The sequence below is a fragment of the Notamacropus eugenii genome, chromosome 5 (assembly GCF_028372415.1).
Source record: "Notamacropus eugenii isolate mMacEug1 chromosome 5, mMacEug1.pri_v2, whole genome shotgun sequence".
Lineage (NCBI taxonomy): Eukaryota > Metazoa > Chordata > Mammalia > Diprotodontia > Macropodidae > Notamacropus > Notamacropus eugenii.
Genome location: NC_092876.1, coordinates 18,430,746 through 18,458,491, shown reverse-complemented (window position 1 = coordinate 18,458,491; position 27,746 = coordinate 18,430,746). Strand labels below are relative to the sequence as shown.

Here is a 27,746-nt window from a genome sequence, read left to right as displayed (position 1 = left end):
CCCTTCTAACATGGATGGCCTTTCTACAGCACAGAAGGGCCCGAGAGCTCATCAACCCCCAACTTGGCACAAAGAATGGTAGAATTTCAGGGTTGTATGGGACCTCAGGGTTATGTAGGCAGAAGTCTCCTGATAGTCTGGGATCTTGTATGTGGAAGGGATCTTAGAGACCATCCCAAGGAGCCCTACCTGAGCAGACTCTAATGGGTGAGGTGACCATTCGGTGATACAGAACTCATTACTTCCAAGCCATTCTAGGGTAGTACAGAGACAATTATGTAGAAAATAAACCGAAAGGCATTGGTGGGAATGGGAGGGACATAGCCAACTGCGAATTCCTTGGGGTAGGCCATAGAGGAGGAGTGGGAATTCAGCAGGGATATGAGGCTGAGGGAACAGCTCTAGACAGAGCTGACATGTGGGACAACAGGCAAAGGCATGGAGGCCAGAAAGCACCAGGTATATCTAGGGGACCACAAGGTGTCCATCTGGTGTGGTGGGAGAGAAGTAGTGAGCAAAAAGGCTACAAAGGTGAGGGGTGGGAGACTGAGCAGGGCCTTGAGTACCTCACAGGTGGAGAAGCTCAGAGGTCACTCCACGGGTGATAAGAAGTCATCAGAAGGTTTGGAGTAGGGGAATGATGTGACCAGATCAGTGCATAGGCCAAAGTGTGGTGTGGACTGAGGAAGCAGGGAGAGGCCAGCCCTCACCTCACCAGGAGGTGATGGTCTTGGAATAGAATGGGGATACTGGGTAGGCCTACTAACTGATGGCAAGGGAGGGGCTGGGGGAGGGAAGTCATGAGGTAAAGATGCACAGGCTTCCCTTGGGACCTGCAGGGTTGGTGGTCTTGGTAGACCTGGCAGGTAGAGCTGGCCTCCTGGGCCAGCAGAAAGAGCAGCTGGAGAGAAAGATGATGGAACTGCAGCTCCCACTGGTTCAGAACTGAGTGGAGGGAGAGGACAGCCAAATGTGAAGAAGTGCCTAGCTCCACTGGGCAACTGCTTGGGTTCATCTGGGCCCTTCTTATCTCCCTCAGGTGGACGCTCTGGAGTTCATCCATGAGAATGAGTACGTTCATGGAAACATCTCTGCAGAGAACATCTTTGTGAATCCGGACACTTGTGGCCAGGTAGGGTCTGGGCAATCCCAGAAGGCTGTGGACAGGGGATCCAAACTCAGAATCCTAGGCCTGAAGGGGTGGTTGCCCATCCTCCTGTTGCATGGGCCTGGTTGGAGCAAGATCTTCCTTAAACTGAGCTGAAAACTGCCCTTCTTCCACTTTCTCCCATTGCTCCTGGCTCTGTCCTCTGGGTCGTGGTGGTGGTTGTTCGGTCGTTCCAGGTGTGTCTGACTCTTCCAGACCCCAGTATCTTGGCACAGATAGTGGAGGGGTTTGCCTTGTCCTTCTCCAGCTCATTTTGCAGATGAGGAAACTGAGGCAGACAGGGTTAAGGGACTTGCCCAGGGGTCACCCAGCTTGTGTCTGAGGCTGGATATGAACTTAGGTCTTCCTGACCCCAGGCATGGTGCTCTATGTCCTGTGGCACCACCTAGCAGCCTTAGCCTAGCTCTGGGTGCAAGTGTGCCCTGGGAGTCCTTGAAGACCATTCTCTCATCCCCAACTGGGCTGGCCTCTGCAAGTGCTTCAGCCACTCCCCACACAGCTTGTCTCTATCCCTTCCTGCTCTTGAGCACTTGGTTCCATGTGGAGAGTGGGAAAAGCCCAGGCCATGGAGCCTGGGACCTGCTTTCTGACCCTTGGTAGCCCAGTGATTTCAGACAAGTCACTTCCCTGCCTGCCCCTCAGGAAAGCCAGTAGACTGAACTCTTGTCTGACCTGTGACCCTCTAGTGCCCTTCCTGAAATACAGCCTCCTGTTCCAGAGGGAGCCTGGCTTTCTGATTCTGGGCAGGTAGATTTTCCTCATCACTCTTGTAGCTCTTTGGGTCACCATCTCATTCACCCAGCACTTACGCAATGCCACTTGGCCCTGGGAAGGCTCTGGCAGTAAATGGACACTGACCAACCTTGTGCTTGCCATCCACTAAGATCCCTAGAGCTTTTCCAGACAGACCATGTTCTGGCCACACCTCCCCCATCTCATACTAGAAACACTGAGCTTGCAAACACAAGGGTCAGACGACATTCTTCCATGTTCAGTCTCATCTTACTAGATGTGGCTCAGTGTTCTAGCCAGTTAGGAGCTCTTCCAGCTTGGGTTCAAGTCAACAAGCGGTTGTGCCATGCCCTGCCAATGAATGAATGAATTATTAAGTGTTTACCCGGGGTGGCTTGAAATCAGGAAGACTCGTCTTCATGAGCTCAAATCTGGCCTCAGACACTTCCTAGCTGTGTGACCCTGGGCAAGTCACTTCACTCTGTTTGCCTCAGTTTCTTCCTCTATCAAATGAGCTGGACAAGGAAATGGCAAACCACTCTAGTATCTCTGCCAAGAAAACCTTAGATGGGGTTATGAAAAGTCAGACACCACTGAAAAAATGACTGAATGACAACAACCAATGGGCAAAGGGCTTTGTGAAGTGCTGAGCATTTTGGAAATGACAACGTGATGGCTGCTCTCTACATGCACGGGTCTGAGTAGGCACCTGCTGTCCTGAGGAATGGCTGGCCCCAGGCCTGGAACACTCTCTGCTCACCTCCCCAGCTTCCTTTAACTCCCAGCAAAAATCTCCCCTTCCCCAGGAAGCCTTCCCCAACCCGCCTGAATCCCACTTCCCTCCGTCTTTAAGTTGCTTCCTAATTGTCCTGTGTATGCCTTCTTATCTTTGTGCAGATGTATTTGCATGTTGTCTTCCCTGTTAGGCTGCATCTCCTTGAGACTGAGCAGTTGTCTTTTGCCTCTTTTTTGTATCTACAGTAGTTAGCACAGTACCCGGCAGACACAGTAGACTCTTCATAAATGTTTATTGATTGGTGATTTCTTGAAGCTGATAGCCAGGCGCTGTTTTGGACATGACTGTCAGGTAGTCCAGTCATTCTTATTTCTCTCTCCTTGATCTATTTTTCTGATCAGCTCTTTTTATATGAAATGCCACCCATTTCCTTCTGTTATTTTCAACCTTTTCACTTTGTTTTAACATTCCCTGTTGCCTCTTGGAATGATTAAGTTCTTTTTGATTCATTCTAATTTTTGAGGAGTCTGTAACATGGGTAAAGTTTATGCTGAGTTTTTAATTCTCTCTTTTTTTAAAATCTTAATTTATTTATTTATTTTTGGTTTTCAGTATTCATTTCCACAAGATTTTGAGTTCCAAGTTTTCTCCCCATCTCTCCTCTCCCCTCACCCCAGGACACTGTACATTCTGACTACCCCTTCCCCAAGTCTGCCCTCCCTTCTATCACACACCCTTCCCTTCCCTTATCACCATCTTCTCTCTTTTCTTGTAGGGCAAGATAGATTTCTATACCCCATTACCTGTATTTCTTATTTCCTAGTTGCATGCAAAAACAATTCTCAATATTCGTTCCTAAAACTTTTGAGTTCCAACTTCCCTCCCTTTCTCCCTCCCCACCCATTCCCACTGAGAAGGCAAGCAATTCAATATATGTTATACATGTATAGTTATGCAAAAGACCTCCATAAAAGTCATGTTGTGGAAGATTAACTATATTTTCCTCCATCCTATTCTGTCCCCCTTTTATTCTGTTCTCTCTTTTGACCCTATCCCTCCTCAAAAGTATTTACTTCTAATTATGCCCTCCTTCCATTAGCCCTCCCTTCTATCATCCCCCCAGTCCTCCCACTTATCCTTTTCTGCCCTACTTTCCTGTAGTGTAAGATAGAGTTTCGTAGCAAATTGAGTGAGCATGTTATTCCCTCCTTAAGCCAAATGTGATGAGAGTAAGGTTCACTTTTCCCTCTTATCTCCCCTCTCTTCCTTTCCATTGAAAAAGCTTTTCCTTGCCTCTTTCATGTGAGAGAATTTGCCCCATCCTATTTTTCCTTTTCTCCTCTCAATATATTCCTCTCTCACCCCTTAATTTTATTTTATTTTTTTTAGATATCATCCCTTTCTATTCAACTCACCCTGTGCCCTCTGTCTATGTATGTAAAATCCCTTCAACTACCCTAGTACTGAGAAAAGTCTCAAGAATTATAAATATTATCTTTCCATGTAGGAATGTAAACAATTCAACTTTAGTAAGTCCCTTATGGATTTCTCTTTTCCGTTTTCATGCTTGTCTTGATTCTTGTGTTTGAAAATCACATTTTTAATTCAGCTCTAGTCTTTTCATCAAGAATGCTTGAAAATCCTATATTTCATTGAATGACCATTCTTTTCCCCTGAAGTATTATCCTCAGTTTTGTTGGGCAGGTGATTCTTGGTTTTAATCTTAGTTCCTTTGACTTCTGGAATATCATATTCCAAGCCCTGTGATCCCTTAATGTAGAAACTACTAGATCTTGTGTTATCCTGATTGTATTTCCACAATACTTGAATTGATTCTTTCTGGCTGCTTGCAATATTTTCTCCTTGACCTGGGAGCTCTGGAATTTGGCTACAATATTCCTAGGAGTTTTCCTTCTGGCATCTCTTTCAGGAGGTGATCGCTGGATTCTTTCAACATTTATTTTACCCTCTGGTTCTAGAATATCAGGGCAATTTTCCTTGATAATTTCTTGAAAGATGATGTCTAGGCTCTTTTTTTGATCATGGCTTTCAGGTAGTCCCATAATTTTAAATTATCTCTCCTGGATCTATTTTCCAGGTCACTTGTTTTTCCAGTGGGATATTTCACGTTGTCTGCCATTTTTTCATTCCTTTGGTTTTTGTTTTATAATTTCTTGATTTTTCATAAAGTCATTAGCTTCCATCTGCTCCATTCTAATCAGTGAGCTTTTGGACCTCTTCTTCCATCTGGCCAGTTCTGCTTGTTAGGGCATTCTTTTCTTCGTTGGCTTTTTGGATCTCTTTTGTTATTTGGATTAGTTTATTTTTTATAGTATTATTTTGTTCAGCATTTTTGGGGTCTCCTTTAGCAAGCAGTTGACTCATTTTCATAATTTTCTTGCACCACTCTCATTTCTCTTCCCAATTTTTGCTCTACTTCTCTTACTTGATTTTCAGAATCCTTTTTGAGCTCTTCCATGGCCTGAGACCAATTCATGTTTTTCTTGGAGGAGCTTTGACTTTGTTTTTTTCTGTTTGCATGTTTTGGTCTTCCTTGTCATCAAAGTAAGATTCTACAGTCTGGTTCGTTTTTCGGTTTTTGCTCATTTTCTCAGCCATTTACTTGATTTTTGAGCTCTTTGTCAAGGTAGATCTTTGCTTCCAGTGGAGGTGGGGGATATACTGTCAGCATCTCGACTCCCCCACAATCTGTGGGCCTAGAGCTCCAGAAGCAGTCACTGTCTCTGTCCCTGTTGCTGCTATGGCTGCTGTGGGTTCCTCTTTCCCTTTCCCCCTCTCCCACCCTGGGCCTGGGGCTGGACCACTCCACTCTCCCACACTGGTCCCATGGGGTTTTTCCATTGACCTTCCAATTTGTCCTCGGCATTTTGGGGTCCTGAAGTCTGGAAACTGCCACAGGTACGAGAGATTCAGTCTCCCCAAGACCTGCGCAGGTCCGGTCTGTGCTGGTGCAGCCCATGCTGGACTGTACCCTGCCCCCACCGTGGAGTGATAGACACACTTCCCGGTGACTTTCCAAGCTGTCTTGGGTTGGAGATTTGCCTCACTCTATCTTTCTGTGGGTTCTGAAGCTCCAGAATTTGTTTAGAGCCATTTTTTACAGGTATTTGGCTGGGTTTGGGGGCACTGCTCTAGAAAGTGTGTGTTGTTACTCTGCCATCTTGACTCTGCCCCCCCCCATGCTCTTTCTAAAACTCTCATTTTTTTTCCAATATCTTCCTCTTGAGCTCTTGTTTCATTTATACCCTTTTAAAACTCTTGCATCATTTCTTCCTGGACTTATAGTTGATCTTGTGGCCAGACTTTGCTTATAGGTGGTTTGGAGTTATTCTCCCCTTACGTACGGGCTTGTGTCTTGGCCATCACTAGCTGCGTAATATATCTTCATCCCTTTTGATTGTTTATCCTTCAAGTCTTATTTCCCAGATTGGTACTTTGTGTGATGGCCTTAGTCTGTGCACTTCTGGTGGGACTTTCATGGCTTTCTATGACTTTGATCCATCTTATCTGGGCTCCTTCCATATGTTCTTTGGGTACTGAGTACTGTGTTTTTCAAGGGTCACAGGGGTGGTTCAAGGCAGAGAACTACAAATGTTCAGGCTCCCGTGCAATCTGATAAGGGCATAGGCTGACCGTAGCCCTCCTAGGCTTTCAGACCCTGATTTGTATCCGGGCAACACAACTGTGGACTTGCCCCAGGTGCCACCACAGTAGACATTGGTTAGTCCCAGCTCCTGTCAGCTGTCTAGAAGGTTGAGCAGGTTTAGAGTGACTGTGTATAAGAACCCTACACTATCACTCCAGGAACTGGCCAGGTGCTGGGGATACACAGACAGAAGTGAATCAGCTCCTATTCTCTAGAATCACACATCCTGCTGGTTCTAATAGTCTTTCTTAAACCAAGGGGCTTTTGGTGAAGCTGGAGAAGATGATTCTAGAGGGCCTTCTTTGTTCTGAGATTCTGTGTGGAGAGGACCCCTGAACTGGGTGGGAGGGTGGATGAGATGAGCTCAAGGTCCCTTTCATCTCTTAAGATTCTGTATTCTTTAATCCTGGGTGGACTCCTGAATACCCATGGCCTTCCATACCATCTCTTCTAGGTCACCTTGGCTGGCTATAGCTTTGTGTTCCGATACTGCCCAGGGGGAAGGCATGTGGCATATAAGGAGCAGAAAAGAACCCCTCATCAAGGAACGCTTGAATTCATCAGCCTGGATCTGCACAAGGGAATAGGTAAGAAGTCTAGTGAGGAGAGGAGTCCACAGAGGATGTCTTCCAGAGACTTCTTTTTGCCTCCCACCATCTTAGGCTGACTTGGGCCATAGAGAGTTGCAGGGATAGGTCCCTAGTAATAGAGTCTAATATTGCCAGAGCTTAGAATTCCAGGAGGAGGGTACAGTCTGAGGATAGGAGCGTGTGGGGAAGTGAGAAGACTTACTGTGTGACCCTGAACAAGTCTCTTCTGCTCTGGGCTTCTGTCATGTGACTTGGATAAGATCACAGAATCTCAGCAATGGAGAAGACCTCAGAGGTCACCTGGTATAACTCATGCTTGAATAAGAATAGCAGCCACCAAGTGAGAGGAAGTCCCTTCCTCCTGAGGCAGCCCTTTGTGCTTGGAGATATCTCTGACTCCAAGGAGGGTTTTATTGCAGCTTGTCCCCACTGTTCCACCATGGTTCCATGTTCTAGGGGTCCAGTCTGAACCCTCTTCCTTTTGACTGTCCTTCATGTACTTGAAGAAAGCTAGCATATTGCCAATAAGTCATTTTCTCCTCTTCCTTCCCCTCCCCCTGCCTCCTCTCCTCCCTTCTCCTCTCTTTCCCTCTGGACCTGTGATTTCATCATTTTGGGTAGCTCTCCATGAAATCTCCTTGATGTTGCTCCACATCTTCCTTATCACTTGTAGCTCAAGCTTGCCAGGAACCAGTGAAAGGTTATACTTGCTTGTGATTACACTAGTGTGGGTCAGAGACTGGACTCCAGCCATCCTGACTCCAGGGCTAGTTCTCTATCCACCATCCCACACTGACTTTAGTCTTCCCTCCAGCCGACACCCATCGTCGTTCCTTTCAGCTTTTCTTTATGTGGAGTGATCTCAAAGCCTTTGATTGCGTTCGATTTTTTGGCCACCATACTGTATTTCTACTCCAGGAAATTCTCTACATCTTTTTCAGATTAACTAGACTAATTTTTTTTTTTGCCAGTCATATTTGTCCCATCTTGTACTTGTGAAAATGACCTTACATTTATCCCTGTTAAATTCCTTGTTTTTAGATTCTGCCTCTCAAGATCTTTTTGGATCCCAGCTCTCCCATTTGGCTTGTTTGCTCTCCCTCCCAGCTTTGTGTTTTCTGCCGATTTGATGAGCATGCTCTCTGTGCCATCTGCCACACGATTTATGCAAATGCTGAGTGGCCATGGGCCAGGTTCAGGCCCCTCGTGCATTCCTCCATGGGCCTTCCATGCTGGCATTTGATCATTGCTGACTACATTCTAGATCCCGCTTTTTGGCCCCTGCCACATCCACATGTCTCCCTTCATCTTTTCCACAAGAATGAAATAAAGACATTTGTCAAATGGTTTGCTAAAATCTTTGTAAACTCCCTATACAAGAGCCCCACGACCTATGAGTCTTAGAACTCTGTCTAAAAGAAAAGAAGGTTAGTCAGCCATGCTTCTAGACCAGGTCTTGGTATCTTGTAGTGACCTGCCTTCCTACCCAGCCTTTTAACGAGACTATCGAGAATCTTGAAGACTCTATTTTCTTCCCTTTTTTGAAAATTGGGACATTTGCTGTTTCTTTGCAGTTCATTTTATTCTTCTCCACAGTCTCTCAAAGGTCTCCGACAGTGAGTCAGCAGTCACATCTTTACATTCCTCCAGTACCTGGGGATGTAATTCATCAAGGCCTGGTGGTCTGATGTCCTCACGGGTGACTAGTTAGCAGCTCTCCTTCTCTCTCTCTCAGCTCTCCTCCCTCTGCTTCTCTACCAAGCTAGCCTTTTACCCATCCCCTGCTAGGGTCCACATGGGTCTTTAAGGACTGCCATCTTGGGTAAGTCATTCCTCTTAGGAGAAGGAAAGAGGGTAGGACTCTGTGACCTTTGAACTCTCTTGCATTTCCCTTTTTGGACTTCTGTTGCCTCTTCTTGACAGATAAGGTTTCTGATCACCTTCCAGCTCCCAAATTATTTGAATCCATCAGACCTGGGTTCTGTGACTGATGGTTGTACAACATGAATACATCTCCTGCCTCTCTGAGCCTCACTTTCTTCATCTCTAAAATGGAGGGTTTGGATGACATCATCTCTAAGATCCCTTCCAGCTCTGACATGAGTCTCAGTGCTGTTCAAGGCCAGCTTCTCAATCTCTGTAGGCCCTAGTTTCAGGACTTAGACATGGATGGCTTTGAGGTTCTCATCATGAGATGGTGCCCCACTCTGCCTCCCAGACCACAGAATAGAATGGGCCCAGCTCCAGCCTCAGCCTCTGCTTCTCAGGGTCCTCATCTGTAAAATGACGATGATGATCTTATCCTCTTGGTCCTTCTAAAAATAGAAGTTATCATTGGCCTCTCCCCAGATCCCTCCCGAAGGAGTGACATGCAGGCCCTTGGCTATTGTCTTCTGAAGTGGCTCTATGGGGCGCTGCCCTGGACCAGTCAGCTTCCTGATGCCCAGGCAGTCATGAGGCAGAAGGAGAGGTAAGCTACAGATAGTTACCAACCTGCCCTATGGGACGCAAGTGCCTCTGTTGATGGAGAAGGCGCCCAGGGCCCTGTGGAATGGATGGGACTGGAAACAAGGTGAGTCAGACTTGATGGAAAGCCCTCAGAAAGGCAGAGAGCAAGAAGAACATAGAATTGTGCAACCTAAGAAGGACTGACCCCAGAACATGGAACGTCAGAGCTGGCTGTGATCTTAGAACCCAGGACGTCCTTGCTGGAGGCAGTCTGGAAGCAAGGTCAGAACTGGAGGGTACAATGAGGAACTATATCAACACTTTTAAAATGGTATTGTGTCAGTAGATGCAGATAATGCCCATTAATATTCATATATACGTATATATATTTTAAACCATTAAAAAGCAAAGTGATGGGAAGTTGTGCCATAGCGTTTAAACAAAAAGCATTTTGAGATCGAGAGTTTTATGAACTAGAGAGGGAAACATTAGAAGAGGGCTTCTTAGCCGTAGTCTGTGAATTTGTTTCTCTTTAATGTTTTATGATTGCTGTATTTTAGTGGAAGTAGTTTCCCTTGTAATCCTTTGCATTGTAGTTTTTACATTTACCTTTAAACACCTCCAATGAGATATCTCCCTGTTTGATGCCTCACTTCAGACTGATAACCAGAAGGTTATTGACTAGCCTAAGCCTTCATTATGAGTTTTAAGAACCCTTATACAATGTCAGAATATGTGTGAGATGCATCTTGTTGGGGAAATGGCAAACACCTCTTGGCCACACCAGCCTGTAAAGCTGGCCATTTTGGTGTTTGATTGTCTTGGACAGAGAGCTAGGCCCAGGAGAGGAGGAGGAGAATGGATTATGCACCAGTCAGTATGTGCCCAGCTCATGAGTGCTAAAGTGCTAAGTGCTGAGGCTACAGATAGAGAAAGGAAGATGGTCCCTTCTCTCAAGGCATTCCAGGAGGCCTCTGAAATGGGGCAGACAGCATATAAAAGAGCTCATGAAGTTGCAGGGTGGATGAAAAGCTCCAGAAGCGCCCCCCCCCCCCCAGATCAGCACCAGGGCTGATGACAAGGTCTGTGAGTAGTTTAGATGCCAGTGCCTGGAAATCTGAAGGGGGTGTAGGCAGGGCAGGTGGTAGGGCCCAGCAGACCTGAGGATATGTTGGCAGGCCAGATGGTAAGGTCCCTCACTAGAAAGGTTAGAATTATTGACTCCCATCTCATTGCATTTGGGAAACCACACAATGTTTTTGATGACCCCAAGTTTCTCCCTGAAACAAAAGCCCATCTTGTTAGCATCAACATTCTTCTGATGATTCTGTATGCTTGGCAAGTCATAGAATACCACAGTCTCTGAAACATTATTTACAGATGACCCAAAGGGCAAGAGAGGTACTTGGTGGGCACAGGTGGGCTGTAGTACATTTGTTATGAATAACTATATGGGAAAAACAGCTTACAGGATATTGGAGATCCATATACCTGGAAAAGTGTCATTTAGCAACAGCCCATATGCTCCTTTGTTAACTGCACAATGTCAGGAAATGTAAAAGAGGCTTATAGCACATGGTGTGGATGGTCCTAGAGCACAGGAGGATACAGCCAAGGGTCACATGGAAGAGAAGGCTTGGATAGATGGATGGGTGGGTGGGTGGGTAGATGCATGCATGCATGGATGGAAAGGTGGATGAATCCAGGGATGGATATTTGGATGCATGTATGGGTGGAAGCCTGGCATGGATGAATGCATGGATGAATGGGTAGATGGGTTCCAGGCTGCACTGTCTGAGGGAGTATCGTCATCAGTGAGATCACAGATCCACTGGAGTCTTAGAGTGAATGTGCATAAAGAGAAAGCTAAAACTGAGACTATCTCTAGTTGCAGACAATATGGTGGTTTATTTAGAAAACCCAAGTGAATCAACAGAAAAGTTAACCAAAGAATTAAATACCTCAGCATAATCACAGGCTCAGATAAACCCAGAAAAATCATTTCTGTATGCCATCAACAAAAGCAAGAAATTGTTAGGAGGAGTAAAATCATACCAAATAATGACAAAATATATTCAGTATTGGGAATTAGCATACAGACTAGATACAGGCCTTAGAAAGAGACAACCCTAAAAATAATAGCACCTCTCTCCCAGGGTTATTGAGAGGACCAACATCAGAAATAATATTTGTAAAGCACTTCACAAAGCTTAAAGTGCTCTCCACATGTTAGCTGTCAGAAAACAATTTTATAGGAAAAAAGGCCCAATTTAAGAAGAGCTCTCCAGAGTACATAGTTAAATTAAGCTAATACAAAGATGGCAGTACTGCCCTTTTTAACATAATTGCATATTTAATCAAAATATGAATGGCACGCTTTATAGAACCGGATAAAATAATACAAAAATTCATAGAAAGAACACAGGAGATTGTGGACCACGTGGTGGAGAAGCCTGTAGTGCTTTAAGACCCAGAGGCGCCTTGTCTTTTTTTAAAGTGCTGTTAAACAAGACCAGAGAATGTCAGAGCCGGGAAGGGGCCTTAGAACAGGGGGAAGAGTCATCCCTGACAAATGATTTTTTTTCCATTTTTGAAAAACATCTTTCTGGTCTGACAGGTTCCTGACCAATGTGGCTGAGCTTGTGAGGCAGTCCTGTGGCCAAAGACAGCCCCCAGGTTGGTTCTGAAAGGAGAAGGCCGGGGTGGGAGGTAAATCCGGGCCAGCCCCCAGACTCCAGCTGTGTGAATCTGCATACAGTGCAGTCCCTCCAACTCTCCTTCTCCAGCTTGAGATGAGTCTTCCTTGTAACTCTTCTTGGCTCCTGAGGTCACGTTCTTTGACAAGTCCCTGCCCCCTGCCTCAGCACCTCTGGCTGGGGTTTTGCTGCTACCTTGCTGAGTGGCCTTGGGGAAGTCCTTTCTTCTCTGTCTTCTTCCATTTCCTCCTCTTTGAAGTGAAGGGAATGTAGCGGGTTAACTCAAGGTCCCTTACAATTGCAAAGTCATGTAACTTTTGGTGAGGTCCTTCCCTCTCTGGGCCTTTGCTTAGGTTTAGGCTTCAGTCACATCTAGGTTTCCTTTCCAGCTTCACTGTTGTGTGATTCTAGGTGCTTGGGGACCTTGGGCACTTTCCTTCCTTTCTTGGCCTCCACCCCTCTTCAGCAGGAGCAGGGTGGGTGGACTAGATCATCTCTCACAGAATCACATGACTTTGAATCTCCTTCTTACTCTGGTCCTGGGTTTTGGGATCTGAGAAGGAGGGACTGGACCATGGGCTTTCTGAGCTGGCTGCAGGACCTCGAGGCTGTCTCTTCCCCTCTGTGGAGGTCAAATTCCTTATATGTAAAACTTGGAGAGCTGACTTAGATGCCCTTAGATAATCAAGCATGGGTTTCAGAACTCTGAAGACATGAGAGGTCTTCCAAGTCTCTCAGCCAGCTTCAAGTCCTCAGAAAATTCGGTCAGTAGGTGTAAAGCTGAGGGCAAATCCTTTTCCCTTCCTGAGCCTGAGGACTTTGTATGGGGGGTTGGGGTTCTGAAGTCCTTCTCTATTACAGAAGCTCTGAAGGCCTACCTGAACACAGCAATGGCTCTCCAGTATGAGGAGAAACCCAACTACGGATTGCTGCGGACAGTCTTGATGTCAGCTCTTGAAAAACACCATATTGCACCGTATGACTACATCAGCTTTTAGACTGACCTATAGGTAAGGCAGAAGCACTTGGGTTGGCACCCAGGGAACAGGTTTGCCCTCAGCTGGTCCTAGAATAGACCTTGTTTATTTAGCATTGGAACCAGAAGGCATTCAGCAAACATCTATCCAGCCTGGCCAGAAGTAACAGCCAGGAACTAATGACCCCTTTTCTTGTCTTTCAGATTTAGCAGCTTCACTGTTTGAGTGTTTTCTCACAACGTGATTATGAAGCCAGTCTGACAATCAATCTGAAGTTCTTCTGGACACATCCCGGAGTGCGCAGCGCTGTGTCTGCTTCAGAACTGATCTCTTTAGGAGACATTTAGAAATTCTCTCAGAAAATTTATGTCTTAAATCTTAGATAATGTGAAAATCCAGTTACTTCCCATTAGACCGATGAAGTGGAAGCCATGGTGTAGGCAGAAGTCCAAAGAGGATCATGCTCGGGGTGTGGCATCACCCCCATCCCAAACCGCATCACTGTTGGTCAGCAGCCATGGGTCATCCCACAGGGGTCTGGAGATGCTGTATCCACAGTGATGCTGGAGCGGAGCTGTACATTGGGCCCATCCCTGCTTATGCTTACATGGTCTGCTTGTGGCTACATTCATGCACAAGCTTATCCCCAGCCTTGGAGCATCTCTCCTACAGAGGTATGCTTTGGTGCTTTTATCCATGGCCTACATTCTTCTTTGAGCTATCACCCATTCCTGTCTCCTAGTCTCCTGGTTCTCACTGCTACATACCTGATTACAGCCATGTGACCTGACCCCAGCTACATCGCTTTTAAACCCCCCACTAATGTGACTGTGGCATGCCCATACCCACACCCAGGATGCACTCCTGCACAGCCTGGTGTGGTGTGATCACAATGGGCCACCACAAAAACCTCCAGCTGCATGCCCACACTGTTCCCAGCCGGGCGATGGGAAGGAGCCATTCTGCCACATCATCTGGCCTTGGTCTCTTCAGTCTGAGTTCTTTGGACAATTTGCCTCTGTGACCTCCTAGAGACTCTTGGATCAGTTCGCGTGGAAAGACCCTTAGGAATCATCTGCACCAACCCACAAGCAGACTAGAAGTTGTGGAGCCCCCAGGAGCCCAAACAGTCTTTAAACCAAAGCACAGGGTGGTTCATGATGGCAGAACCCAGAGACAGTGAAAAGGGGGACTTAACCTGAATAAGAAATGTTCACCTAGGATGTGACTCATGGATTTGTGTCCCTGAAGTCGAAAAGATGTTCCAGAATAAAAGCGTGAAGAAAGGGAGTGTGTGATGGGGAGACAGGCCCAGGATACAAGACACTAAGACTCAGCTGGAAGGGAGACTAGAAGGCATCTATCCCAATGCTGACCTCTCTAAGAATCCCTATTCCAACCAACAAAATGGCCCTCCTGTGCTTGAGGACACCTAGTGAAAGGGGACTCATGACTTTACTAACCATGATTGAGATGAGCCAGACCTGAAAGGAACCTTGGATGCCATGTGGCCAACCTGGCCCCAAATTCTCTCGTCCACAAGCCATTATGCAGATTCTTCTTGAAGACCTAGAATTGTTAGGAGCGTACCAACCACCAAGGCAGCCTGAGCTTGTCACGGTGTGGCCAATTAGTAGGAATCTCATCCTGTTTAGACAAAATCAGAAAGGATTTCAGAGATCAAGCCTGACCACTTTATTTTTATAGATGAGGCACAGAGATGGGTAGGAATTTGCTCAAACACATAATGGCAAACTATTTACCAGACTTACTGGACTGTAGTAGGAGGATGGTTCCCCAGGTGCCAAGTGACCCCAAGATGTCTGTGAAATTTTTAAAGTTCTTTGGCCAATACTTTATATATTTTTAGAGCTGAAAAGGAGCTTGTTCAGCCATTTTAGCTGTGTCTGACCCTTCATGACCTCATTTTGAGTTTTCTTGGCAAACGTACTGGAGAGATTTGCCATTTCCTCATCCAGGGGATTAAGGCAGAGGTGAAGTGACTTGCCCAGGGTCACACAACTATTAGTGTCTGAAACTAGATTTGAACCCAGGTTGTGTTGACTCTGGGCCTCCCAGGGTTCAGTTCACTAGAGATCCAGAATTCCATACCAATTTTATTCATTTGAAATTGTTTTGTTTGTACTTCCCTGATGATTTTTTTCCTTTGTACTTATTTTGGATGGTTTTCTTTTGTATTTGATTTGCTGATTTTGTGATTGTTTTAAAAACTATGTTTAACTTAGGTTTGATTTGTTAAATGTGTTGTACAACATGGATTGGTATGTTCTGATGGGTGATGTGTTTCTTTTGGCATGAATCCAAGGCCATCTGATTGCCCTCTGGACACTGTCCAGCTTAACAATATGCTTACACTGTGGTGCCCACACTGACCCCAATGTACCAGATGTGGTCCTAGCTGGGCAGAGGCCAGTGGGGTGATCTCCTCCCAACCCAAGGTACTGCTACTGACTGATTGCACCAGCCTAAAAGCAGCAGCTTTTTGGTGACCATGATGACCTTGTAGCTGACTAAGAGCCCCCAGATCTTTTTCAGATGAAGTACAATGGAAGGACCCCATAAAGACTTGAAAACAGCCAGGATTTCCCCACCACCATCCCCAAGGGAAGCATCCCCAAGGCCTTCTCTCAGTACCTTAAGGGCTTGTTCTCCGATACCTTGATCCTTTGTCAGACACTACAACACATTCATCCTAAAGTATGGCACACAGCTGGGTGATGCCCCAGAGGGAGCCTGGTCAGGCCTCTTGAGGATGAGGTCATACAGTGGCTGACCAGTGATAACTTGTATTTGTTAGACCATTCTTTAAGGTTTCGATAGCGATTCCCCAAAGCCCTGTTAGGCAGGGAGTAGGAGAGTTACTATCCCCATTTTACAGATGGGTAAATTAAAGCTCGAAAGTCACATGGCAGGTCAGTGTTAGTGTCAGGATTGACAATAACACACATATGGGGCTTGGAAAACAAAGCACCTTCCTCACAGCTCTGATGTGGACAGTGAAAGTATGATGGAGTATGACCGAAAGTGTGATCTGTAAGATGGGGCCACCAAAGTCCTGAGCTCACCACCTGCTGAGGTGGGATATGCACCTGGGCCTTGGAAAACCTCCACATTTTTACAGGCTTGCCCCATCTAGAATCTCAGAGGACTGCCACTGGGCTCAGCCAGCTGGGAGGCATTGCTAGTTCGATGAGCCAACTGCTGATTCCCCTTTGTCTGAGATTCCTGCCCTGGATATTCATCTGCAGGCTCTAGGCTGGGCTGGAGGCTGGAACCAAGACCTTGCTCGCCTTGGAGTCTGAGTCACAACTGCAGCTTGCTTGTGAACTTGCCCTTGGTTCAGCACCAGCTTAGAAATTTGAGCCCTGGAATGCTATCCCTAGACGCAGGTCAGCTCAGGATCTGTCATCTGATGTTGAGCCAGGAATGTCAGGGCTACAGTGGGGCCCTGCCCAAGGCTAGGCCTCTTTAAGCTGGATCAGGGGTCTCTTCTTGCCCTGGTGCACAGCCCGTCCCTGCCAGGACAATCTTGGCCAGACCCTATCTATCCCCAGTATCCTTAGAACCCTCACTCTGTCTCCTGCTGACCTGAGCTGGAAAAACAATTCTCAGGGGCTTTTTCTTTGGCTTTTTCCATCAGGATGGGTCAGGGGTGTTTTCTAGATCTATTTGGAGGAGTTGGGGTAGAGAAGAATTTGTTGTACAGCTTTCTACTACCCTTCCATCTTGGTTCCTGAGCTTACATACTAACAGGTGAGATGCAACATGGATCCTAGATGATGGTCAGCTTGTCCAACCACCCTGTTTTACAGGGAAACCAAGGCTCACAGAAGTTACTGACTTGCCTGAAACCACACAGGTAGTAAGTGCCAAGAGACAAGATTGAAGTCTAGGTCTCTAACTATAAAATATAATCCTATCAAACCCTAATTCCAAGGGACTCAGCAAATGCGCTTTTGCAGATTGTGTGCGCACACACACAATACAAATATATATGAACAAATAACAACAAATGATAGAAACTGGAAATTTTCCAGAGCTGAAATGCAAACTGGCAGTAACAATAGATGAAGTCTGGTTCGTAACAATAACAGTCAGGGAAATGCACCTTCAGAACGGTAACATTTCACCTCTTCAGACTGGCAGAGACAATAAAAGACAAGGATAAATAGAGGGGCTGAGATGAGACAGGAGCACCAGTGCATAGCTGTGGGCACCGTGGATCCTTCCACTTACTCTAGAAAGCAGAGGATCATGGGCCTAAGCTGGAAGCCCGTATTTTACAGGTGAGGAGTCTGAAAGCCAGCGCCATGGAAAGCCTTGCCCCACATCATGTAGGTGCTGGATGGGCCTCAGAGGTGGAATTTGGGCACAGATCTCTTTGCACCGTGAGCACAGGACTCTCCTCTGGGCTATTCCCAGGTGAATCCACCCAGTATATGATCCCAAAACACTTGAGTGAAACAGCAAATGGGAATGATTGTGACTGAGCAGCAACTGATCCTTGAGCCATGATCTTTCGTTCCCTAAGTGGAAAGTCAGACATGGGCTTTACATGTTACCTTTGATCGGAATTTTGTGGGCATTCTAAATTAACCTCATTTCCATAGTCACAACTTGGTTCCTTGTCCACCATGCCAAGAATGCCTCCCTCCTCCCCTCTGCCTTACCTTACCTCTCTCTTGAGATGAAGCCTTTCCTGACCTCCCATCTCTGCTCGTGCCCCTCCTTCCCTCCCAAACCATCTTCAGATCCACTACCTGGGTGATCCTAAACAAGTTGCTTTACTTCTGTCTGCCTCAGTTTTCTCATCTGTAAAATGGGAATCTTAACAGTACCTACCATCAAGGATTGCTGTGAAGTTCCAATAAGATGCTATTTGTCAAGTGCTAGATCTAAATGTGTCATTTATCCTCCTTCCATTCTGTTTGTACTCATGTGCACTTGCCTTCCTCAGACCGTAAGCTTCTTTGCAAGGAAGGATGGTTTCAGTCCTTGTATTTGTCTCCCCAGCACCCACCATACTGCCCAGCACATAGTAGGTGCTTAAAAGTGCACCATGTTGATGCGACTGCATCTTTTTGTCCAAGTCTTTCCATTGTTCCTTAGATCTCTCCCATTTTTCCTTCTGTCAGAGTAGGATCTGGTAACACTCTCATACCCCAGCTTCTTCATGCACTCCCCTCATATTGAACCCTGAGTTTGATTCCATTTTTCCTTTTTTTGCTATTGCAAATAGTGTGGTAATGAATATTGTCAGGCAAATGTTCTCTTGTTGCCGTGTGGCACTGTTGATTCACATCTATGTAGCATGCATGGCCTCTGAGCTGCTCCACAAACCTGTAGTTGCACAGGCAGATGGGTCCTCAGAGGGGTGACTCCTATTTCAGGTTTCATGGGGTAACTCAGGGATGACTACTACTGACATTGTAGGAGGCTCACAAGCCCCCACTGGTGAACTTCCTGTTAACAATATGCCAGGAAACTCAATTAGCTCTTAGAAAAGGCATTCATTCAAATAGCATACAAGAGCAGTAATTATCAAATATTCCTGAAAAACTTGGGGTGCACACTCCCACAGAAACACAGTTCAGCCTAAAAGAGAGTGAACACACACTTAAAGTACAGAGGGAGAATAAAACCAAGTGTGAGGTGCACATGTGGTCATGGCAACTCACGACTCTAACTCCTCCTCCCCTACCACCACTATGGACTCCTGGACTCAGTGCCTTCTTGCTTTTCCTCACACAATTCAAGGTCATCTCCCAATTCTGCGCATTTTCATTGGCTGTTCCCAGCTCTTGAAATTCTCTCTCTCATCCTCCTGGCTTCCTTCAAGTCCCACTTTCTACAAGAAGTCCTTTCTGGTCCTTAATCTTATGACCTTTTCTTGGGGATTTCCTCCGAATTTATTTCATCTATCTGTTTATGCATCTGTTTATCTAAGTGTATCATATCTCTGTGTACTTGTTTATATGTTATCTCCCCCATTAGACTGTGAGTGCCTTGAGAAGCAGAATTGTTTTTTGCTTCACTTGATATCCCCCAGGACTATGCCTGGCACATAGTAGACACAGGTAGCCTGATAAGGGCTTGTAGATGTGGATGGAATTAAAGAACTTTGCTGTCCTTTCTCTCTCTCTCCCTCTCTCTCTCTCTCTCTCTCTCTCTCTCTCTCTCTCTCTCTCATCTCTCTCATCCTTACAGCGGAGTGACTTCACCACTTAGCTCGGCATAAGACATGATGTAGTAGATGGAATGGAGCAGTAGGCCTAGTCAGGAAGACTTGAGTTCAAATCCCACCTCAGATACATAATAGTTGTGTGACCTTGGACAAATCACTTAAGCCTCTCTTTGCCTCAGTTTCTTTCATTATAAAATAGTGATTGTGAGGAATGAATTCTTTCTCTCTTGTATTTAATAACTAATTCTTGTTTTAGGGTGTGGGGAATGCCTTTGTCCCTTGCAGTGCTAATATATATTGACTTCTTGGCTACTATGACAGATTTGGCTTTCTGGTGTCTGAATAAATGTTTTTCTTCCACCTTCTATATAGGGAGTTTGTTATACTTTGGGATTCAGAACTACGCTGGCATATTCATAGTCGCCCTTGGAACTGTAAATATTGCCTGGGCGATACACATGTTCACGTCTCTGCTGGCCAATCCAGTGCAGCTGGATGCCCGCAAAGAAGTGGGAAGCTTCATTGCCCTTTGAAACTGGAATCAGCCTTACATTTCATTGTCTCTGCTGCCCCACAGGACCTTCTGTTTTGCTGAAATCTAAGGGTGGCACATACCAGCATGGAGCTTGGAGCCCAAAAAAATCCCCAGGGACTTTTCAGATGCAGCACAATGTAGGAATCCCACAGGTGTCAGAAAACAAGGATTTTACACACACACACACACACACACACACACACACACACACACACACACACACATCCAGTCTCTTCTTTCCTAAGCTTAGCATTACCACTGGCCTGACATAACAGTTGGGGCTGCAGGTGGGACTCATGCCCAGGTCTCCTAATGAGCAAACCTCTTGTCTGACCCCTTCATGGTACAGAGGAGGACCCTGAGCACCAAGTAGAGAAGGGCCTTGCCTGAAGAGGCACAGCCAGGATTTGAACTTAGACCCCAATGCCAAGCCAGCACACTTCAGTAGCAGTGTGGAAGTCACAGGACCTGAGTTCAAATCCATGTTTCTGTCATTAATTAATAAACACTAAATCTTGTTACCTGTGTGACTAAGTAAATCAGTGAATGTTTCCAGGCTTTAGTGTCTCCAATGGTAAAATGGTGGGGCTCTATTAGATAAAGTCCAAGGATCTTTGGACTCCAAGTCAACATTCCACCAATCGAGGCCATTACTTTGTTAAAGATTGTGCTTCCTGGGTGTTGGTGGGCTGCCTTTCCCCCTCAGGGTCAAGAAAGCCCATGGGAGGCTGCCCTAGACCTGGGGCATAGTCAAAAAACAGCCTTCAAAGGGCCCTGCCCTCTGTTGCCTCATTGCAGAGTGTTGATTCAGACAGCTTATGACAGAGCAACAGATGGCCTATTGATCGTCTTTCTTGAACCCTGAGGTGGTCTATCCACATCCCAGTCCTTTGTGACTCTTGGGACTCCTAAGAAACAGACTCTTGGGACTGTTAGGAGGATCAATGTTCCACTGCCCTCTCTACTTCAGTGCCTCCACCCTAGCTCATGCCTCATGCTCACTCTCTGGGACTACCCCGTAACAATAACATTGTTCTCCCTGACTATCCTTCATCGTCCATTCCTTGTTTGCTGCCTGTCACCTTCATCTTCCTCATGCCTAGCTCCGAACTTTTTATTCTGTCAGGACTTCAGCAGCACTTTGGTTCAATACATCCATGAAAAGAAGTCCCACTCGAACAGCCAACAAGCAGTCTTCCACTCTCTCCTTGAAGACCTCCAAGGAAGAAAAAGCCTCGAGGCCTTGAGAGCCTTCACTTGACTTTGAGAAGCCTCTCAGTTAGAAAGCTATTTCTGACAGTGAGCCAGAATTTGTAACATGTATTCATAGTTCAACTATGTATTCATAGTTCCAAGATTTGACTCTGGGGCCCAAAGGAACAAGCCTGATCCTTCCTTCACGTGACAGCCCTTCAGACACTTGGAAATGACTCTATGTCCTCCTCTAGGCAGAGCATCCTCAGCTCCTTCAACCAATCTCCAGATATGATGGACTGTGAGCTCTTCACTGCCTTGCTTGTCCTCTTCTGGTCACATTTAGCAATGGCGTTCTTCAACTCTGGTGCCCAGAAATGAACATGGTATTCCCGAAGAGGTCTGGCAAAGGCTCTATATAATGGAATACTCATTTCTTCATCCTCTTCATCCAAGTCAACAACAATAATTATTATGTGCCAGATACTGTGCTACAAAAAAATGATCCCACCCTCAAAGAGCTCACAATTTAGTGATGTTTCTTGATATTTACCAATGGTGTAATGACCTGTGCAAGAATTTTCCCAGGAATTCCAGTCAAGGTCAGGCACATTGGTAAACTATTTCCTTCCCTTTTTTGAAAATCAGGTCACTCGACCTTCTCCAATCTTGTCGCACCTTTCCCAGTTTCCATGATCTTTCAATTAACACCTACTAGTGATCCAGCCAACAAATTTTCCAGTTCTTTCTTTCAGGACCCAAGGATGAAATTCATCAGGATCAGATGGCCTGAATTCAGGGGCAGCTTTCAAGGTGTTCTCTTACTGTCTTCTTACTTATCTTGGCTATGAACTCCCCATGAAATATTTTTGTTTTATTATTTCCAGTGTGCGTGTTTATTGCTAGAATAAATGTTTATTGACCAATTTATTGTCAAAGTAATTCTTCTTGGCAGAAAAAATAAAAACAGAAGAGTGGAGTTCTACTTTCTCTAAGATCTCCTCATCCCATGCTCCCCAAGCAAAGGTCCTATCTACCCCTTCTCCAATCCTTTTTCTTCCAATATGCCTTTAAAATCCTTTTTGATGTCCTTGGCTTCCTTCACCAGGTTAAGTTCATTCTAATCTTTCACGTTCCTCAACCTCTTTTTATAAGATTGTTCCATGGCCTTTATTAGTCTTGTTGCCTAATCTCACTCCCATCTTCTGTGAACTCCTTCTCATCATTTGTATTGGATGGGGTGCTCCTAATGCATCCACATCAGCACCTTCAGACAAATTCCATTTTTCCTCCTCACTGGATTTGTTTCCTTTTTTATCTTTAGGATTTAATTGTAGAGCATCTCTGCCTGAAGTGTGGAATTCCCTTGAAGAATTTTACACACTGGTATCCTATCTTTCCTCTGTGACCTTTGAAGACAGCGATTACCCAAAATATGAAGTCTAAACTTTTGATCCTGGAATTCAAGGCCCTCCACACTATGATTCCACCCAAGTTTCCTAGTCCTAGCTTGTCCTCCTTCTCTTTGCATACTCTATGCTCTGGCCAGAGCAGACTAACCTCCAACCTTTATTTCTCATCTTTGCCTCTACCTTGGTCATCTCATCTCTCATGCCTGGAAAGCTCTTCCTCCATGTTGGTCTGGTAAAGTCCATCTCTTCTGAGGCTTGCTTAGGGGCCTCCTCCTCCATGAAAGCTTCCTTGATTCCTCATCACCTATTGCATAGTGAGAACTGCCTCCTCTAATTTTCCACAGATCTTCAACATTTGCATTTACCTCACTCTCATATTTCATAATGTGTAGGATTCAAAGCAGGAAGGGATCTGACTGATCTCTCAATCATATGATAAAAGATCTTGGAGCTTGGAATCCAACCACAAAATATTTAAAAATTTTATTTTTTCCAGTTTAAAGCATTTATTTTTTCCCTCCCAACAGAACAACAAAGATAATCAAAATCCTTGTAACAAATATGCATAGTCAAGCAAAGCAAATTCCTATTGTCTGCATCCAAAACATACATGTCACTTTGAGTCTATCACCTCTCTGTCAAGAGATGGAAACATGCTTCATTATTGATCCACTGGACTCCTGTTTTGTGATTGCCTTGGAACTCTTCAGTCTTACATTGTCTCTTTTCATAATGCTGATATCCACTATATAGTACATCAGTTTAGAAAGGTCTTCACAGTTTCCTGTAAATTTATCCATTTAATAATTTCATATGGCAAAACTATTGCATTATGTTCACATATGATAATTTATTTAGCCTTTCCCCATAGGTGGGTACCACCTTAGTTTCCAGAGTTTTGTGGGGGGGTTTTTGCTACCACAGGAAAAGCTACCATATTTTCTTGTGTGTATGTATATATATTCGTATATGTATATGTATGTGTATATATGTATATGGGTCTTTTTCCTTTCTTTGATTGGGGGTGGTGGTGGCATATGACAAGTTGTGGTAATGCTGACAAAGGATATGCACAGTTTGGTGACTCTTAGATAGACAAAGGTCCATGTTGCTTTCCAGAATGGCCAGATTCATTCACAGCTCCATCAACACTTCATTGGGGTGTCTGTTTTCCCACAGCCCCTTCAACCTTTGTCATTTTCCTCTCATCACCTTTGATGAATATGAGGCAACCAAGTTGCTTTTATTTCTTATTTCTTCAAATATTACTGATTTGAAGCACTTTGATATGTTGATAGTTTGGATTTCTTTCTCTGAAAACTCCCTCTTCAAATACTTTTGTGTAAATTTTAATAAGTTCCTTACATTTCTTGAAAAAGAGACCTTTATCAGAGATTATCTGCCACAGACATTTTCCTCCAGTTCTCTGATTCCTGCCTAATTTTAACTACATGAGTTTTCTTTGTACTAAGACATCTTTATATTGTTAAAATTGTCCATTTTGTCTTCTGTGATCATCTCCCTTGTTGGGACATGAACACTTCCCCCATCTATAGAATTTCTTTGTTGAGTGCCTGATTTGATTATCATCGGTTATGTCTACATTATGTATTTATTTGGAGCTTATCTTGCTATGTGGTGTGAGATGTTGATCTATGCCTATTTTCTGCCAGACTGCTTTCCAATTTATCAAGCCATTTTTGTGAAATAGTGAGAACTTAACACAGTAGCTGGGACCAATGTCTTACTTTTTATAGAAGAGACCCTGAGAAGTGAAGTTGGTACATGGCAGGGCTGAGATTCTAAGTGGGGTCCCCTGACTTCAAACCCAGGACTCCTTCCTTCCACTCAACCCCACTGTTCTTCTGCCCAGCTCCCATATTTTGTAGAGGAGATTGAGAGAGGACCAGAGAAATGGATGTCATGGTTAAGGATGGTACAGGAAGAAGGAAACTGAGCTGGATCCTCTAACCCAAAATACAACTCTTTATTTAAAGCTCATGGCCTCTTATTCATGTCCCTTTCTCCCCATCATCCTTCAACTCTAAATTATTCAGAAGAAGGCTTGTGGTACATTTCTCTTTGTATTCATGACATGACAGAACTCAACAGTGAGCAGATTTTTAGTAAGAACTGCTGAATGAGTGAATGAGGTAGTGGACTGTGGGGCTCTTGGGCATCACTCAGGGCGATTAGAGGACACTGTTCCCCGGTGGACTCTCTGATGGACCTGCAGGTTGGAGCTCTGTTTGAAGCCTTTGCCGCAAACAAGACACTTGTAGGGCTTTTCGCCCGTGTGGACACGCTGATGGACGTGCAGGTGGGATGTCTGGCTGAAGCCTTTGCCACACTCAGTACATGTGTAGGGCTTCTCTTTCATGTGGGTTCTCCTGTGGATACGCAGTGTAGTCTGGTGGCTAAACCCTTTTCCACAGTCAGCACAGGTGTAGGGCTTCTCCCCGGTGTGGACTCTCTGGTGAATGTTCAGATTGGATCTCTGGCTGAAGTCTTTCCCACAGTCAGGGCATTTAAATGGTTTTTCACCTGTGTGTGTCCTCTGGTGGCGCACAAGTGGAGATTTGCAGTGGAAGCTTTTCCCACAGTCTCTACATCTGTATTGTTTGGGTCCCTTGGGCAGACCTGGGAGGTCTTTCCAGGTGCTCTTCTCTTCCAAGCAGCGAGGGGCCCCTCCCTCACTGGGGAGAGGTCTCTGTTGAACTTTCCCTTTGCCTCCTTTTGTAGAGGGGAGTTGGAGCTGTACAGTTGGGATGCTTGCAGCCACAAGGTCTTTCTGAGGAGCAGGGGTGACACAGGGTCTTGCTGGTCCCTCTGCAGAAGCCCTTCTGCTTGTATCCTGCCTCGATGACTCTGCCTGTTCCAGAAGGGAGGTGGTAGCTTGCAGAGCTCTAGGCTGGGGGTGTTTGTCTTGAGAAGCCCCCTTACAGAGTCTCTTTCCACTGCCTGGAGGGAGAAAGGATTCAAGTAAGAAGGAAATGGAGCCTCTGACCTGCCCCATTAGGGATGCTCCCAAGAAGACAAAGACAAAAAGCATCTTCACTGTGGCCAAAACTTCGTAAAAGCCCTGGCTTACATTTCCAGGGGCCAAGAAAGGAACTTTTCCAGAGTTATAAACAATCTTAAAGAATGACCTTTAGAACACAGTACAGTAGACAAGAAGGTTGGACTTAGACCTGGGTTCAAATCCTGCCTCTGACATTAACAAGCAGGTGACTTAACTGCTCTGAGCCTCAGTTTCCTCATCAGTAAAATTGGAATAACAACACTTACAGGCTTATCCTGAGGCTCAAGTGAGACAATGTACCCTAAGTGCTCTGCCAACCTTGTGCAGGCCAGGCACCTCATTTTGCCAAAAACAGAGGCTCAGGGACAAGAGAACTGGCCATGGCCGTCCTTGGAGGCAGAGCATCACTTTGTTATGGGAGGACCTTACAGGATCTGAGCCCAGACAACTCTACCCAGCTTTGGGACTTGCAGTCCACTCTTGGACCTCAGTCCCAGGGAATGAAGGGAATGAACATGATCCCTTAGGATGTAGTTCCTGAGGAAGGAAGGACACGAGTTCATGATTGGGGTCCTGGCTCCACTGGGGGCACAGGGATTTCAAGAGGACTCATGTCCATGGCAACACAGAGGCAGGATCTGTCCATTGGCTGAGAGCTGCAAACTACAGGGAAGCCTGCCCCTCCTTGCAGAGAAGGACCCAACACAGATTGACTGGCAATGGCAATGCCACCAAGGCAGCTGGGCCCAAGAAAGCCTGGCTAGGGCTGGGGCTGAGTGGGAAGGCAGGAGTGGGGACCAGGAGCACTATAGTGGCTGGGGTACCTATGCACAGCAGGCTATCTACAAGAGCCTCCATCCAACATTCAAGACAGTGTATGCCTGCAGGGCAGGTGAGGGTCTCTACTGCCAGAATTACCCAACATGGCAGGGTGGGACATAGACCAGTCTGTGAGTCCCATGGACTAGGGGCCACGGAGCTGACAGGGACAAGGATATATACCTCCCCTGGGCTGTCACTCAGGTCTAGTACCAGTGGAATGAGAAGGCAGGCTAGATGAGCACTGGGCATAGCTTCCTCACCTGGGTGGGCTTCTCCTGGTACACTCTCCTCTCCAGCCAAGCAGGGCTGCCTACCTTTGGCCTCCTCCTCTCCATCAATCAAGGCAATCAGGTCTGGTTTGGGAACAGGGATTCCTGATCAGGAAAGAAGAGAGGGAAGAGGGGAGACTTAATGACCCTGTGAGCCCCAAAAAGGAGACAGGGGGGATGGGGGCACTTGGGTGGGGGGACTGAGGGAGGATCCCAGGTTGTGTCCCCACCCTGCCCCTGTGACTGTCTGCCTATCTGTGTGTGTCTGCTGCTCACTCAGTCGTGGCTCCATTATCAGGGTCCCTGCCCAGCTCCTCATCACCCTTCCTGCCTGACTCTCCAGAGGTCCCTCAGGGCCTCCTCCTCCAGTCCTGTGGTTTCTGTCTCCTGTCTATTCCTACCTGAGCCTATCATGGTACTTGCCAGGATGCTTCTTGTCTCCCTCCAAACCCTTGTGGTTTGTTCCACTGTCTCTCCTTCTCTTTGCTTCTCCCCCTTAATTGTACAAAGGGAAACCCTGGTTTTCCTGGCCCATCTTCTTCCCTCCCTCCACCTCAGCCTATGGTTTTAGGAAAGAACCAAAGAGGAGGGAAGGTCCTGGCGCCCAGCAAGACCTCCCTCCCTCTCTTTCTCCCCAGGTGGGAAGGAGTCTGGCCCTAAGGGAAGGGCCAGCTCCCTGACTAATCCCCCAAATGCCCCACAGTGAGGTCACCCCAACCTCCAACATTGTCTGACAGATGGAACTCAAGGAGGAACCAAGGAGGTCAAGACAAGGAAACAGCCAAAGCAGTAAGATGGGGGGGTCAGGATACAGACAAGGTGTGGGGAGACAGAGCCAGAGGACGGAAAGAGGACCAGGTGCAGTAGCCAGAACACTGAATTGGCAGTAAATGGACAGGGCTGGGTAACCCAGGTCAGTCCGGTCACTACTCTGAGCCTCAGTTTTCCATCTGTAAAAAGGGATTGTAATCCACATTCTCGAGTCATGAGTGATGAAGTCACAGAGACAAGGAGATGGATGGCTGAGAGGGATGCAGGGACTAGACAGAGTCAGAGCCTGCCAATAAGCCCCTGGGCCCACCCAATGACTCACCGAGGGCACCCATGTGCCCGTAACTCTCCCAAAGCACATCCCTGTAGAGCTCCTTCTGGCCAGGCCCCAAGTGCCCCCACTCTTCCCATGAGAAGCTCACAGTCACATCAGCAAAGGTTAAGTCTGCCACGGCCACAGGGGAGGGTCCTGTTGGAAGCTGGGAGTCGGAGGCAACAATGG

At 46.1% G+C, this 27,746-nt stretch overlaps 2 protein-coding genes across 6 annotated transcripts in view; one reads left to right on the top strand and one right to left on the bottom strand.

The window, feature by feature from the left end:
- The window catches only part of VRK3 (VRK serine/threonine kinase 3), a 29,269-nt gene extending 13,962 nt beyond the window's left edge, over positions 1 to 15,307 (top strand). For all 4 annotated transcript variants that reach the window (XM_072616121.1, XM_072616120.1, XM_072616122.1 and 1 more), the window contains exons 9-14: positions 1,040 to 1,132; positions 6,758 to 6,890; positions 9,243 to 9,363; positions 11,959 to 12,017; positions 12,899 to 13,047; positions 13,218 to 15,307. In XM_072616121.1, coding sequence (XP_072472222.1) covers positions 1,040 to 1,132; positions 6,758 to 6,890; positions 9,243 to 9,363; positions 11,959 to 12,017; positions 12,899 to 13,035 — 543 coding nt within the window. In that variant the 3' untranslated portion in view covers positions 13,036 to 13,047; positions 13,218 to 15,307. The remainder of the gene's footprint in view (positions 1 to 1,039; positions 1,133 to 6,757; positions 6,891 to 9,242; positions 9,364 to 11,958; positions 12,018 to 12,898; positions 13,048 to 13,217) is intronic.
- A 7,511-nt stretch (positions 15,308 to 22,818) lies between these two features.
- The window catches only part of LOC140508295 (zinc finger protein 18-like), an 11,427-nt gene continuing 6,499 nt past the window's right edge, over positions 22,819 to 27,746 (bottom strand). For both annotated transcript variants that reach the window (XM_072616106.1, XM_072616105.1), the window contains exons 4-6: positions 27,567 to 27,723; positions 26,465 to 26,578; positions 22,819 to 25,321 (exon numbers count right to left, since the gene is read on the bottom strand). In XM_072616106.1, coding sequence (XP_072472207.1) covers positions 24,540 to 25,321; positions 26,465 to 26,578; positions 27,567 to 27,723 — 1,053 coding nt within the window. In that variant the 3' untranslated portion in view covers positions 22,819 to 24,539. The remainder of the gene's footprint in view (positions 25,322 to 26,464; positions 26,579 to 27,566; positions 27,724 to 27,746) is intronic.